This window comes from Sphaerodactylus townsendi, linkage group LG12 (assembly GCF_021028975.2).
Source record: "Sphaerodactylus townsendi isolate TG3544 linkage group LG12, MPM_Stown_v2.3, whole genome shotgun sequence".
NCBI lineage: Eukaryota > Metazoa > Chordata > Lepidosauria > Squamata > Sphaerodactylidae > Sphaerodactylus > Sphaerodactylus townsendi.
Genome location: NC_059436.1, coordinates 35,905,771 through 35,920,879, shown reverse-complemented (window position 1 = coordinate 35,920,879; position 15,109 = coordinate 35,905,771). Strand labels below are relative to the sequence as shown.

General features: G+C 45.9%; 1 protein-coding gene across 6 annotated transcripts in view; it reads left to right on the top strand.

Moving 5' to 3' along the window:
- RGS3 (regulator of G protein signaling 3) overlaps window positions 1-15,109 on the top strand; it is an 89,914-nt gene that overhangs the window by 27,946 nt on the left and 46,859 nt on the right. For 5 of the 6 annotated variants that reach the window (XM_048512198.1, XM_048512197.1, XM_048512200.1 and 2 more), the window contains 4 exons: window positions 5,072-5,153; window positions 6,128-6,233; window positions 8,217-8,562; window positions 9,363-9,402. In XM_048512198.1, coding sequence (XP_048368155.1) covers window positions 5,072-5,153; window positions 6,128-6,233; window positions 8,217-8,562; window positions 9,363-9,402 — 574 coding nt within the window. Of the gene's footprint in view, window positions 1-1,752; window positions 2,167-5,071; window positions 5,154-6,127; window positions 6,234-8,216; window positions 8,563-9,362; window positions 9,403-15,109 lie in introns of those variants that run through there. The other variant, XM_048512202.1, reaches the window with a different exon arrangement.

Here is a 15,109-nt window from a genome sequence, read left to right as displayed (position 1 = left end):
GCCAGGGCCTTTACGGCTCTGGCCCCTGCCTGGTGGAACACTCTCCCTCCAGCTGTCCGGGCCCTGCGGGACCTTGGTGATTTCCACAGGGCCTGTAAGACTGAGTTGTTCCACCGGGCTTTTGGAGAAACCAGCCGCTGAGTTGTGCCCCGCCCCCCAGTTCATGGGTCCCCAATATCATCGGGACCCATTATTGAGACCTATAGGTCCTAATACCATCAGGACCCACTACCTCTCCCTCCTCCTTCTAGGAGGATTAGGTTTAGGTGGGATGCCATCTTAGTACACAACTGCTGTTTTTATTATATTTATGGAAGTTTGATTATGATGATTTTATATACGGTTTTTATGTTGTACACTGCGCAGAGCCCTTCGGGGATGGGTGGTATATTAAATAAAACAAACAAACAAACAAACAAACAAATAAAACTTGCAACTGTTAGGGTCACTTGTGGGTCACTTGTGTTGGAATCTAACATGCCAGTGGTCCAGTTTCTAAGATTTAGAATTCTTGCAACAATGGACAACAGACATCATGTCGATCTTTCTCGTACTGAGTCAGACCGTTACACAGCCAGCAAATATTCATCAACTCTGACTGGCAGGAGCTCTCCGAGGTTGCAGGTAGAAACAGATCTTTCCTGTCCCCTCCTGTCTGTGATCATTTAACTGGAGATATTGGTTGAACCTGGGATCTTTTACATCAGATCTGAGCTATCAGATCAGATCTAAACAGAGATCCCAAGGTTAAAATTGCTGGTGGACAGCAACTAAATATGTTCAGAGGAAACCCAAATTGCCACTACATATCTGCAAAACTGCAAGGAAAGGGTGCAAGTTGTAGGGAAGAATTGGTGGGCAGTTGGAGCCACTTAATTCTTCCTCTGCCTCTCTAGCAGACATCTGTGTGCTGTGTTGGGATGAAAAGTAGCCGGGGTGGTGGTATACGGGACATTTCCTTCCTCTCTCTACTGCTTTTCTATGCAGAGCATTTCTTCTTGTTGCTTTGTCAGTGACAAGAGTCCTAGACTCACATCTGCTGCCAAACATCCAGTTTGGTCTACAGTTTGGAAAAGGCAGGAAAAATAGACCCTTTTCTTTCCCCTCTATGCCCCTGCTCTAAATTCTAAACCAATAGCATTTTGTAGAATCTCTTTCCCTGCAGTTGCTGCTGCTTATGTTTTTTGAATGGCAGAGGAATGCTTGTGTCTTTCAGCAGCTTGCAGATCAGGCAGAAATCCAAAGGGGAAGCGTTCTCCCCATCCCTGATGCTCTGTGCTAAGGAGGGTTTAGCATGGGGGTTCTTTTCTGCCTGTTGTGCACCTCCTAAAGGCAGCTTCTCGCCTTTGAAATGAAAGGACGAGAGGAGGCATCTCCGCCGCTGTGACTCTCCCCCTGCCATTTTTGCAGGGGATGCTCAGGTCTCTTCTGCTGTCCAAGCGGTCACTGTGCTGGCAAAGAGAAGGCCACGTTCTGTGAAGGCACATTGTCAGATATCCCTTGCACTTGATCCAGAGGGCTTTTGCTGAGTTTGAAGATGAGAATTTGCAAATCCCCAGCTCTGTCGAGAGACCTGACTGCTTTGGGGGTCTCTGTTAGCAAAAAGGGCTTGTGAAAGGGAGTTTTCTGTGGAACAGCATTATTGCCTCGGCTGCTTGCAGTCCTTCCCCCTGAATACGAATGCGAGGACCCCCCCCTTTTGGTCATGAAGTGGCAGCACTAGCAAAAGGCTGCTTCAACATCCTCCAAGTGTTTGTGAGAACGGGCAGCAATGTGGCAGGGAACAAAGGCCGCCTCAGCAAGAGAGCTGACAGGAATTTGACTCCGAACTCTCTCTCTCTCTCTTCCTCATCCCTTGGAGTTCTCAGGAAGCCTCTTTGCTTATCATAAAGCCACACATGGCAGAGGCGGTCTGGGAGGTTAGGGGTGGCTTCCTGCCATTCTTCTGCAGAGCCGCCGGGTTCCCATGGGCAGCCATGCCAGGACGGCGAAGGCTTATTTTCACCTGCCTGGCGGCAAGGAGACAAGGGGTCTCTCCCGCTCTGGCTTGCCGGCAAGGAAGGGGGATGCTTTGATTTTAATGGGCCGGACACGAGCCTCGAGGCTTTGGATATGAGTCGGTTCAATGGACTGTGCAGAGTGTGCTCTGAACAGCGCTACCAGCAGGTTGGTGCATCTGAATCCTCAAAGCAGGTGTGCGTGTATGTGAGGGGTAAAGGCCATGTGACTCTCTGGGGCTGCAGGGTGGGTGTATGAGACCAACTATGGCAACTAGGAAGGAATGTGTTGTGGGGCTCTCCTTTGGGGGCAAAGTGCTATGTACTCTGCCTATTCTCTGGTTGGCAGGGCTATGAAGAAACTATGTAGGGTGCAGATAGGCTTTCAGAGGCACTTGGGGTGACCTGTTTTCCAGCCAGTTTGAAGCCTGTCTGTTTAGATTGAAGCCTCCCCTGCCACATTTGAAGCTGCAGTGTGGGTTTGGTGGTAAAAGGCCTGTGTGAGAGATAGGACAGCATTAATACTCTAATATTTAGTGTGTACATATTGCTTTTGGAAATTAACATTATCTCTGTAGTGTCAGATCATTCCTGCTAGGTAGTCTATGATTGTCCCCATATTCAGAGAATAGCTTGCTTAAAGTCACCTGGGGAGATCATAGCTGAGTTGAGATGTGAATTCACATGGAATTGTCCGCACTATCCTTTGCATGTTGCTCTTGTTTTGTTGTGACTTCATGTGGCTTTGTCGTATTCATTTCTTTTTGTCTCATAAGAACTGCAGTCCAGGTTCAGAACCAAAGCCAAGGGCTGCTTGGGCTGTGTCTCCTGGCATGTCCTCTTAAGTAAGACAAGATAGTTTTGTTTGATCTTGAGGCTGGTAATTGAAGATATACTTCTTATAAACGTGGAAGTTCCATTGCTAGGTACCATGACTAACAGCCATTGTTAAACCTTTTTAATGTTTGTGCCTTTAAATCACAGCTGACTTATTGCAACCCCATAGGGTTTTCAAGGAAAGAGATGTTCAGATATGGTTTTCCATTGCCTGCCTCCATCTCACAATGGTCTTCCTTCCCATCCAAATACTTGCTTAGCTTCTTAAGATCTGACAATGTCAGGCTGTGATGTGGCTATAGTGGTGAGGGCATTGTTAAACTTATCCCCTATTAATTTGTCAGTCAGTTTTATTGTATATGGCCATAGGTCTTTACAAGTTCTCACTCCAGTAATTTGTCTAATTCCATCCAAAGATCTTTCCCATGGTGCACCCCAGCTTCTCTAGTTGTCCAGGAGAGAGAAGGAAGGAAAGCAGGTGCGTTGTCATGCCCTATAGCTTAGATTCAATGTGGCCAGCTCTGTGCAACTCCCAACCCTTTTGACTGTGTATCTCAGGCTTCTCTGACTTGTCTGGAGGAAGAGCTGCCTGCCATTTCTCTAGTATTCCTTTGACTAAAACTTCCAGCTCTTTCTGTTTTTCTCTTACTTCTGTTGTGAAAATGTTGACATAAAAATGTTGACTTAAAAATGTTAGCAGGTGAATGAGTATGTATGTGATTGAAAATGAAGTGAAACTGAAAAAACCCTGCAAGTTTGTTTTTTCTTTACCTAGAGGCGGAGCACTCATGGGGACATGTGGGGCACATGTCCCTGGGCGCACGCCAGCTAGTCACGTGGGGGGGGGGGAGAATCACCACCCACACCCCTCCCCTCCCCTTGGCTCTGCCAGGCTGCTCCTTCAGTTGATGGAGTCTCCACCGGTTGAAGGAGCAGCCTGACTGGGCCACTGCGGGGCACCCCTCGACCCCGCCCCACTGGGCTGCTCCTTCAGCCGGCGGAGACTCCAATGGCTGAAGGAGCAGCCTGGTGGGGCGGGGCTGAAGGGTGGCCCACAGCATGCTCCCAGCAGCTAAAGTAAGTGGGGCACAGGAAGGTGCTGTGGGGAGCAGGGGGGTGGGGGCGGAGGGTGTGTGTGTGGGCGCCTGGAGTAGGTGCTGCCCCGTGCGCCATTTCCCTCCCCTGCCCTCTGTCTTTACCCCGAGTGTGACTCCTGCAAGCCATCGTGGGCTATCTTCCATGTCTCCTAGTCTTCAGGACTGCTTGGGCTGTGTCTCCTGGCATTGTCTTTACTATTTTTTGTTACAGCCCACGGTAGAAAGAGGCGTCAAAGAAATCTGTTTGAGCTACAGTCTCTTGTGACCAGACTTGGGTGGCTCACACAGGAGGCCTCAATAGGGATCTTCCTTCTGGCGGCCTTTTCCCAGAAATCAGAAGGGAAGATCTTTCCCCTTTGTTACTCAAACAGGAAGCTTGGCGGATATTCCTGGATATCACCAGGACTTGGCAAGACGTGATTCGGAGCATCTTGGCCCCGTGAATTGTGATGTCCTGTGGGTCACTTCAGGGAGAGTCCTTGTGGGAGGCTGCCTGTCAGACAGCATTTCCCCTGTTCCTTTGGATTATCAGGTCTTTTTCTGTCTAATGAAGGGAGAGGGGAACCTTCCTGAGTCTTTTTCATGATCCCGTGAGCCATGATTTGTTCTTGAGGTCTGAAAGAAGCCAACTTTGAGCTATGAAACTTAGCTGGGTGAGTGGCCAGCTTTGGAGACGGCATCCTGTTATGCCAGTTGATGGAATTGGAAAATTTTCACTGGGTACTAAATCCTTTTAAAGGCCGAAAACACCAAGTGATCTTATAAGTTGTGACTTCTGGAAAGTCCCTTGAGTTGGCGGGAGGATATGACAATAATAGCTGCTGTGGTGTTAGCATCCACTCTGTGGTCCTGGATGTGGCTTAGGTAGCACGGTGTCATCTCTGTGGCAATGGATGTAGCCTACATGGTCTTCCGCATATGAGCTCTAACCTTTCTACTTACTTTCTACATTAGGCAAATGGAAAGTTCCTGAAGTTGGACCACAGAAACAGATCAAAATGGTCCCTAGCACGACTGGCTACAGTACTAAGATCTGAGCTTACGTGGGCCCTCTCTGGCCTGTTCCACAGTCATCTCAAGCCCCTGATGTAATTATGTGCAATTTTGTTATTTGTGTGTAATTTTGTTGCTTGCTTTCAGATTACGATCCCACGAGGAAAGAATGGTTTTGGGTTCACCATCTGCTGTGACTCACCTGTCCGGGTGCAGGCTGTGGATTCTGGTGAGACCAGGGGCAGAGGGTCCGAGTGGTGGGGTGATTGGTTTGGTTTGGAGTGGTAGTCTTTTTTTTTTAATATCCTATTTTTATCTTCTATTGACACCTGCCACATGCTTCCTACTTAGAGTGTTTTTAAGGGCATTATCTCTGCTACAACTATCCTGGCTTTCCCCTTGAAAAACCTGGTAGTTATACTGGTTGTGGTGGGTTTTCCGGGCTGTGTGGCCGTGGTCTAGTGGATCTTGTTCCTAACGTTTCGCCTGCATCTGTGGCTGGCATCTTCAGAGATGTATCCCAGAGGGAAGTCTGTTGCACACTGTGTCCCTCTGTGATACACCTCTGAAGATGCCAGCCACAGATGCAGGCGAAACGTTAGGAACAAGATCCACCAGGCCACGGCCACACAGCCCGGAAAACCCACCACAACCAGTTGAATCCGGCCGTGAAAGCCTTCGACGATACACTTGTAATGATATTTTAGCATACATTATAGAAAATCTTTGATAGAGAGTCTTAGCCTCTCGGGAAGGGGGGGGGGCAGTTTTAGTGATTCTGGTTTCCTAGGCAGAAATTCAGGATGGAATGCCAGAATAACTGCTACCTCTTGCCAGAAACCCCCCCCCCCCATTCCTGCCCCACACCAGACCTAAGCAAGAAGCAGACCTTGCCCTGTGTGAGACAGGCCAGACCTGCTACCAGAAGTCAAGTAGCCAAGCCTTGGGTGGGGCAGGTGTGTTTGGGTGCCACTGAGCCCTGACAGGATGAGTTTGAGCAGCCACAATTGAGGTAAGTGGCTCAAACCCCTGAACAGGCACGTGTAAAAACATGGCAGGAACTTGTTATTGTCGTCCTCCCCACTTTGTTGGGGAAAGGCTGGGCCATTTATATAAATAAATAAATATCTACAAAATTGTATGTGGATAAACTTTCAGAAAAGCTCTTTGTGTAGGTAATCTCTAACACACACTCCCTTTCAGGTGGCCCTGCAGAGAAGGCCGGCTTGCAACAACTAGACACTGTCCTTCAACTCAATGAGCAACCGGTTGAGCACTGGAAATGTGTGGAGCTGGCACACGAGATCAGGTGACCTGTGGCACATGAGTTGTGGGTGGTGGGGCTGTAGTGCAGCTCAGCTCTGAGTGTATTGGGGATAGGGAGAGAGGGATGGGAATGCAAGGCTCCTGTATGAGTCTTAGGAACTGCCTTACAGGATCTTGTCTCTTCCCACCAGTGGCCATCCAAGAGTTTCTGGGACCCCATGATTTTATTGGCTTTATTTATAGCTCCTCTTTCTTGCTGACATTCAAGACAGATTACTGAAGCCCTTCGGGGGAGGGCGGTATGAAAGTAGAATAATAAATAAATAAATAAATAAATAAATAAATAAATAAATAAATAAAATAATACAGTCAAATATCACGAGACAATGTTTCAGGATAATAAGCAATGCAATAGGACTAGGATTGCAAACATTAGAAACAATGTAAAAACAATCAGTCAGGATATGTCAAACAATGCTGAAAATGGAATTGCAAAAGCAAAAAATAATGCAGTCATGAGCAAGATAATACATACCGTACATAATGACATAGATTGTGGACCCTGTCTCTTTTATAAGAAGCCTTCCTGAACCATTCAATTTTAGTACAGTCCTATTGGGGCGTGCAGGCAATGGCCATTCTCAGTTATTAGTCCTTACACCTGGAACTAAGAGAGACTGCCTCTGAACAAAGTTTCATTTTACCGTATATACTCGTGTATTAGTCGACCCACATATAAGTCGAAGCACCTAATTGCACCACAAAAAACTGGGAAAACTTATTCTCGCGTATAAGTCGAGGGTGGAAAATGCAGTAGCTACTGGTAAATTTCAAAAATAAAAATAGATACCAATAACATTACATTAATTGAGGCATCAGTAAGTTAAATGTTTTTGAATATTTATTTCAAAGAAAAACAGTAAACTAGTTCTGTAAGCCCTGATTCTCCCTTTAAATCCACTCAGAAAGGGGGGGGGTGATTTAAGGGGAGAATCTGGGGAAAATTTGAGGGTGCTTGTCAGGGGAGGAATGTTTATGTTAGCAGTACCAACATTTCAGAGTATCTTTAGGAGACCTTCCTGATGATACCAGCCAGGTTTGGTGAAGTTTGGTTCAGGGGGTCCAAAGTTATGGACCCTCAAAAGGGTAGCCCCATCTACTATTAGCTTCCATTGGAAACAATGGAAGATGGGAGTGCCCACTTTGGGGATCCATAACTTTGGATCCCCTGAACCAAACATCACCAAACCTAGCTGACATCAGCAAGAGATTATCCTGATGATACCACCCAGGTTTAGTGAAGTTTGGTTCATGGGGTCCAAAGTTATGGACCCTCAAAATGTAGCCCCATCTACTATTAGCTCCCATTGGAAACAATGGGGGATGGGGCACCCCTTTTGGGGGTCCATAATTTTGGACCCCCTGAACCAACCTTCACCAAACCTGGCTGGTATCATGTGTCACCTGGATACCCTGAAATTTTGGTGCCGCTAACCTAAAAACTGCACCCCCTGGAGGCCGACAAAGTAAAACCATGAGATTTATTTTTAAATACACCGCACTCGTGTATAAGTCGAGGGGGGCTTTTTCAGCACAAAAAATGTGCTGAAAAATTCGACTTATATACGAGTATATACGGTAATTCCTTACTTGTTTGACTCTAGCATCTGGTACTTAAGTTTATCTCCTCCGCACATGGAAGTTCCATTTAATTTTCCTGGTGTATAAGCTTATAATATCCTCTAATTAGCTGTTATGATGAACAGCTGTCACTTGAGCTGTTCTCTGTGGCTGGCTGTCTAAAACAGGGAGGCAGGGGAACCTTTGAGAGCATGGGGCTGAGAGAGTTGCAGGTCAGGACTGGGCTCTGACAATAACGAGGCAGTGGGCTCTGAAATCATGTGGTTGTGACTGAACTTCGCTTGTTGCCATCTCATAGAGCTTGGTGTGTTTTTGGATGGGGTTCTGGCACCCCTCAAGGCTCTCTTCTGTACTGACCCACACCCTCTCATACCTTTGTTTGCAGGAACTGTTCCCGGGAGATCATATTGCTGGTCTGGCGCATTGTCCCTCAAGTTAAACCTGGCCTAGAAGCCGTCATCCGCCGCTCCTCTTGCAAATCAACATATGACTTGCAGTCCCCACCCAACAAACGGGAGAAGAACAGCTTGCTGCGGCCGCGTCTCCCTGAGCATCGCCAGAGCTGCCACGTCGTATATGATGGGAACGAGGGGCTGGTGCTGAACGGCTGGGAGCGCTACACAGAGCTTGGAAAAGCCACCCAGCGAACTATGCCCCCACTTTCCCGGCCCCCTTCTACTGGTGGGGACAAGAACTACATCATTCTGGCACCCCTCAATCCAGGAAGCCAGGTATGGGCACCCCAGAATAGAATCCAGCCCTGCCCTCCAGGCAATACTCAGGCCCATTGCAATGCTCACCCATTGCTCTTCCAGTAGCCCAAGGGCCTTTTCAGCCCTGGCTGACCTTCCTGTTCACGTATTTCTAAGGGCTTCATGACACCTCTCTGAAAAGGCACACCAAGTGGTCTGGAGCAGAGCCAGTTCTCAATGTTGGCATGGCTCTTTTCCCTTGCCCAGGTTGAAAAGACGAGCTTCAGCACATCATAGAAGTGTCCTTGGAGTGAACCACCTCTAACTGCAGATGAGGGTTCACAGGATGGAATACTCGCTCCCAAATAAAATGTCCTGCATATAGAAAATTAGGTGTCAGGGTTTTGACTTAGCTATGTTCCTGACATGCTAAATTTCTGTGGAAAGTGATTTCTTTGATATGGGAAAGTGTTCAGGCTCGGAATCCTTCAGCTATGGCCTGGGAACTTTACCACTAGGTGAGCTATTTCTCCAGAATGAGCCTCTGTCACTCCCATCAGTTGGACCTCCTTGTTCTTTGCACATTTACCGAGGTAGCGCCAGGCATACTGACTGTCCCCAGGCTTCCTGGAGCAATTTTTTTTAGGGTGGCCACATTTTGTTCAAGAGGCTGTCCCTCAATTAGGAAATGATTTGCTAAATTTAGTTGCTAAATTCTGCTTCCAATATTGAATTAATGTGGAGAATTGAATCAATGAATTGTTTATTAAGGTCACAGACCAGCACGTCTGGAGAACCGGAGAGCTGAGGTGGTGCCTTTCTTGCTTTGTGTCTTTCAGCTCCTGAGGCCCGTCTACCAGGAGGGCAAAGCTGCCGAAGGTGAGTTGAGTTCTTCAGTTGGTCAGGAAGTATGCCAGGCTTGGTGGCATTTTCTAGCAGGCATGGGAACATAAGAACATAAGAACAAGCCAGCTGGATCAGACCAGAGTCCATCTAGTCCAGCACTCTGCTACTCGCAGTGGCCCACCAGGTGCCTTTGGGAGCTCACGTGCAGGATGTGAAAGCAGTGGCCTGCTGCTGCTGCTGCTCCTGAGCACCGGGTCTGCTAAGGCATTTGCAATCTGAGATCAAGGAGGATCAAGATTGGTAGCCATAGATTGGCTTTTCCTATATAAATCTGTCCAAGCCCTTTTTAAAGCTATCCAGGTTAGTGGCCATCACCACCTCATGTGGCAGCATATTCCAAACACCAATCACACGTTGTGTGAAGAAGTGTTTCCTTTTATTAGTCCTAATTCTTCCCCCCAGCATTTTCAATGAATGCCCCCTGGTTCTAGTATTGTGAGAAAGAGAGAAAAATTTCTCTCTGTCAACATTTTCTACCCCATGCATAATTTTGTAGACTTCAATCATATCCCCCCTCAGACGTCTCCTCTCCAAACTAAAGAGTCCCAAACGCTGCAGCCTCTCCTCATAGGGAAGGTGCTCCAGTCCCTCAATCATCCTTGTTGCCCTTCTCTGCCCTTTTTCTATCTTCTCAATATCCTTTTTGAGATGTGGCGACCAGAACTGGGCACAGTACTCCAAGTGCGGTCGCACCACTGCTTTATATAAGAAGCATTACATGAAACAGTCATCAGTCTGGAAACAGATGTTTGATGGGGTGTGCATTCTGAGTTTCAATATCCTTTTCTGCTCAGTCTCATGTGCTAAGTGCTTTTGACCATGAAGCCATCATTTTGTGTGGAATTTGTGGCCCAGCCAGCCCTCCTCAGCTTTACAAGCGAAGCGGCTGTTTGCACGTCATTATACTTCCTCCACTTCATCAGAAAGTAGCTACTTCCGTTCCCCCATAATAAATGGAACTAGCTACTTTCTGCTGAAATTGAAGTTGGTGTATAAACCCTCCGGTCCCTTTATGCAGCTGAGGTCTGTGTTTTCTCAGCATCCGTGAAGTAACTCTTGAAAACGTTGTAAGCAAAACAGTGAATACACTGGCTCCAAGACCTGTGGAAATGCTTTGTTTTCAGGAGTCTATCTGCGCACAAAACCATTGGAAGTTTTTGGCTTTTAAAAAGCAGTGTGAAAATAAAACTGTTTTGTTTGTATATATATATCAGGCAACATGTTGGGTAGATATGCTTTCTTCTCTATGTTGGTTTCTTCTATTAGCCATGAGGTAGACATAGCAATGTTGTTTGGTCAAGTTATGTCTCAGCCACACAATCATGAAGTAATCTTAGGGCTAAACTATTAATGATTTTGCAGATTGTCTGGGCTCGGCCCCAGCGCCTGGACTTGCCTTGCTGGGTCACGCACAGGCTGACACCACGGGAGATGGGAAACGCCACACAGATCTTTGGTTGGAAAGCCAGAAAAGTAGCTGAGAGGGAAATGGATTGGGGGGCCAGGGAAAAGATATTAATTCTCCCTCATCCCCATGGCTTCTGCTATCACAAATGGCCTACTTGTGCTGTTTTAAGCCCTGGTAACAGAAAAAGACAGCTCCACATATAGGGCTGCTTATTTCTGTATCAGGGCTTGAAAGTCCTGCGAGGAGTTCTTTTTTAAAAAAAATCAGAAAATGGTCTGGAATGGATTAATGCTCGTTCCTCAGAACCCCTTTGCCAAACCATATCAAACTCCTTGTGGATGCTTTTAAGTAGGGTCAAATACAGTCTCGGAGTTCCAGTCACAGAACGTCAGCATCTCAGTTGTTTGCCCGTTAGATGAACCACGGTTTTTTTTCACCCTCAGCCTAATTGACTGCATCATAGACAGGAAAATAATATGGCCTACCTGATTGTAAAAATTAAACCTAGAATATATGGCAGATTCTTTGAATGTTTGAATTGTGCTGTAGAAAGGCAAAAATATTGCCATTACTGCTGTCATTTTGTTGTTGCTGATGAAGACGCATCAAAAGAACTCCTAAAAGCTTGCTTCTCTTTCTTCCTCAGTGGATTTTGGAAGGGCTTGCTGTCCCCCCGCCCCCCACCTGGGACTAGTCCCTGGGCAAATGGCAAGCAGCAGCTTGTTTCAAGCCCTTGCCAATTAACTTGCTCTGTCTGGGCTGTTGTTTACCTCAGAGCAAACAAGCTCTTTCCGAAGGGTTAATGGAATAAGCCAGACTTATTTACTTTGGAGCGGGCCCTATCTGTTTCTCCAGCCGTGTTCAAGAGCGTCTGCTGTCAACACAAGCTGGTCATGGGTGTCTGCTATGTAGTTCCTGGAGGACTGCAATTTCATTTGCTTTTCCAGTGTGGTTTCAACTGAGGAATGCCCCAGGGAGACGTGTTTGGAAACCTGGCCTTCAAGATGAAAATAGAGCTGAGAGAACGGGCAGAGCAGCCCCAGCTTTCCACCCCTTTCTTTCCTTTAGCTTACGGTTCCCTGTCTTAATGTTAAAAAGTGTTGGTTGCAAGGTATGCCCCTAGCCTTGTGCCAAGATTGGTATCATAGTTGCTGATGCTGCAAAGGCACTGATGCCTTCTGGAAGCAGAGGAAGGGTACTGTTATTCCCTGTGCAGTTTCTAGAGAGAAGGGCTTTGGGAAACTTGGGCGAAAGATTGAAGGATCCTCAAATATAGCCTTTTATTTTACCCTGCTCTATGTATTGTCGAAGGCTTTCACGGCCGGAATTACCCAGCTCTGTTTCCATCTACCATCTGCTAGCCAATTGACACGGGAGGAGAAAGCAGACAAAGCACAGGTAGATTTGCAGATTCTTGTGTTAGTTTGGCACTATTAAGTGTTCAAACTATTTTGCATAATCACCTTTTTGTAATCCTTTCAGAAACCTTGCAAAATAGATCATTAGTATAGGCTATGCATTGTGAATGGTTTGGGAGCTCAGAATGAGTGAGAGAGAGAAGCAGGTTTGCCAAAGATCCTCTTAATGGGCTCAAAGCAAAAGCAGTATTTATTTGATAGATAGATATTTATACTTGTTTTCTCTCCAGTGGGGATCCATAAGTACCTGCAATATTGTTCTCTTCTCCTCCATTTTATCCTCAAAACAATGATCCTGTGAGGTAGGCTAAAAGAGTTACTAGTTCAGGATCACCCAGCAAGCTTCCATGGCAGAGTGGGGATTTGAACCTAGATCCTAGTCTGAACTCTAACCACTGCGCCATTCTGTAAACATCCTGGTTTACCATTGTTTTCTTAGCCACTCAGCTAAAGAGCTAAATACCATAAGTGAATTGCTCTGCTTTTTTCTTCTGCACTCGGAGACTTTTACCTGTGATAGTGAACTAATCACTGCAGCAGCTTTCCAGAAAAGTTGGGTGGTGTTAGTAGTTCTGCCTGACAGGCATGAGCAGTGTTTGGCTGAGGGAATAGCCCATGACTGCCTCCCTGATTGTCATGCCATTCTCCCAAGGAGAATAACAAAGGGCAACTTGACTTGTTGTACCCTTGGAAGGTACTGTTCAATTCATTGGGGTTCTGCAGGAGAATTTCCAAGAGGGTGGTGGTGATTGTTTTCCATTCATTTTTAATTCATTTGTTTTCACTTACTTATTGGGAAAATTTCTGTGCTACTTCTCCAGAGAACTTACTGAAGGTAAAATATGGTAAAAGCATAAAAGAACATAAAATTCTCCAAAAATGTACCAACTATTAAAGACCCAGCATTAAAATTGTGTGCTGTGAGTTGATCACCCTATCACTAGGATGCCTTTAGCTCTCAAATTCTTCTGAAGGGAGAAATTGTCTTGCTTTGTGATAGGCCTGGACCAATGACAACATAATACTGTGCCATCGGGCATCTCTTGATATGAAAAAGCTGAACTTGGCAAAACAGATGAAACCTTTTGGGTTGCTCGGTGTTGCGTCAGAGAGCTGGTGTGACGTGGATGCAGTAGAAACCGTGCCCCAGCAATTTTGTTTTCCAGCTTCTCTGCAGCAGCAATGGCTGTGTAGGAAATTTGCTGAAATGCCTTCAGCTAGCCAACAATAACGTGGATTGACTCACCATTTCCGTTAGGCACTGTTTCCTATTGACTCTTGGAAAAGTTTTGTGCTGGGGCTATGTGATGGATAAATAAGTAACCAAAACAATTCCTCGACTGTTTCCGGGTGTTCTAAGCCAATTAAAGCTGCATAGAGGGTTTAGTGTTCTTCATGCTGAAAAAGAGGAGCCAACACTGTGCACTGAGAGAGCCTAAATTCTGCGCCAAACAACCTGCCTTCTTATTTTGCTTCTGATACTTATGGGGAAAACTAGGTACAGATCTGAATTCCTGCTGGTCTTTCTTCAGTGGAAAAGCAGGGACTATTTTGCAACCTGATATCTTTTTTTGCACCTCTGTTCTTTCTTAAAAGTTGAGACAAACTTAAATTGGAGCTGGTTGTTCTGAGTTTTCCGGGCTTCGTGGCCATGGTCCGGTAGATCTTGTTCCTAACATTTCGCCTGCATCTGTGGCTGGCATCTTCAGAGGTGTATCACAGAGGGAAGTCTGTTACACACACTCTGAGTGTGATACACCTCTGAAGATGCCAGCCACAGATGCAGGTGAAGTGTTAGGAACAAGATCTACCGGACCACGGCCACACAGCCCGGAAAACCACAACAACCAGTTGAATCTGGCCGTGAAAGCCTTCGACAGTACATTAAATTGGAGCTTTTCCAATCCTGCCAAACAACCTCTCTCTCTCTCTTTTACTCCCCCCTTAAAGATTCAACTTAAAGAAGAGTTGTTATTAAATGGAAAACTTCCTAAAACAACTGCTAGAGTTTGCTGCCTTCTAAGTGAAATGTTGTTATGAAAAGTAATGCATAAACGTCCTTATTCCAAGCACACCATGTCAGTGTGTCTGCCTATAACAATTGCTTGGTTGCTGTTTTGAGGGTGCAGGCTAAGATTTGCAAATCAAACCAAAGATATGCCTACATGCACACACTTTTCATACGTGCCACTTTGGAGAACTGTAAAATCATAAAGGACGAAAGGATTGATGAACTTGGTAGCCATTTTCAAGCAGATAACACCAGGTCTAACCAACAGACAACTTTTGTAAAGATTGGTTAGTAGGTGGCTATGTGCTTAACTGTAGACCAAGCCAACAAGATATAAAGCTTTCATACAAAACAGGGGCACAACCAGATGCAATAGAGAAGAGTTTCTGGAATTTAAAGTCCCTTCCTTTAGGGCCTTTCTTCAGGGTCTTTTCTGCACCGTTTGATGTTTGAAAATTAATGGATAGTTTCATTGGTTTTGTGTGGCTTTATGGCTTTCCTATGAGCTTAGTTGTGTTGCTTTTCCATTTTGTATTGATTTTTATTTGCATTTTTTTTAAAAAAACTTGTGAACAGTTTTCTGTTGGAAATCCACCTATAAATATTGGAAAGGGAGAAGCAAAAAAGTGGAAGGGATTTTGAAGTGGAAGGGATTTTGGCCAGGGCAGCTCATCCTAAAGGGGAGAGAAAAGCTGTGCTGGTCAAAATGATCTCTTTTATGCAGCTGTTAAAAAAAAAAGTAGGGGGAACCCCATATCTTCTAGTCAACCTAGATCAGGGGTGTCCAACTCTGGTGCTTCAGATGTTCACAGACTACAATTCCCATCAGCCCTCCATGAACAT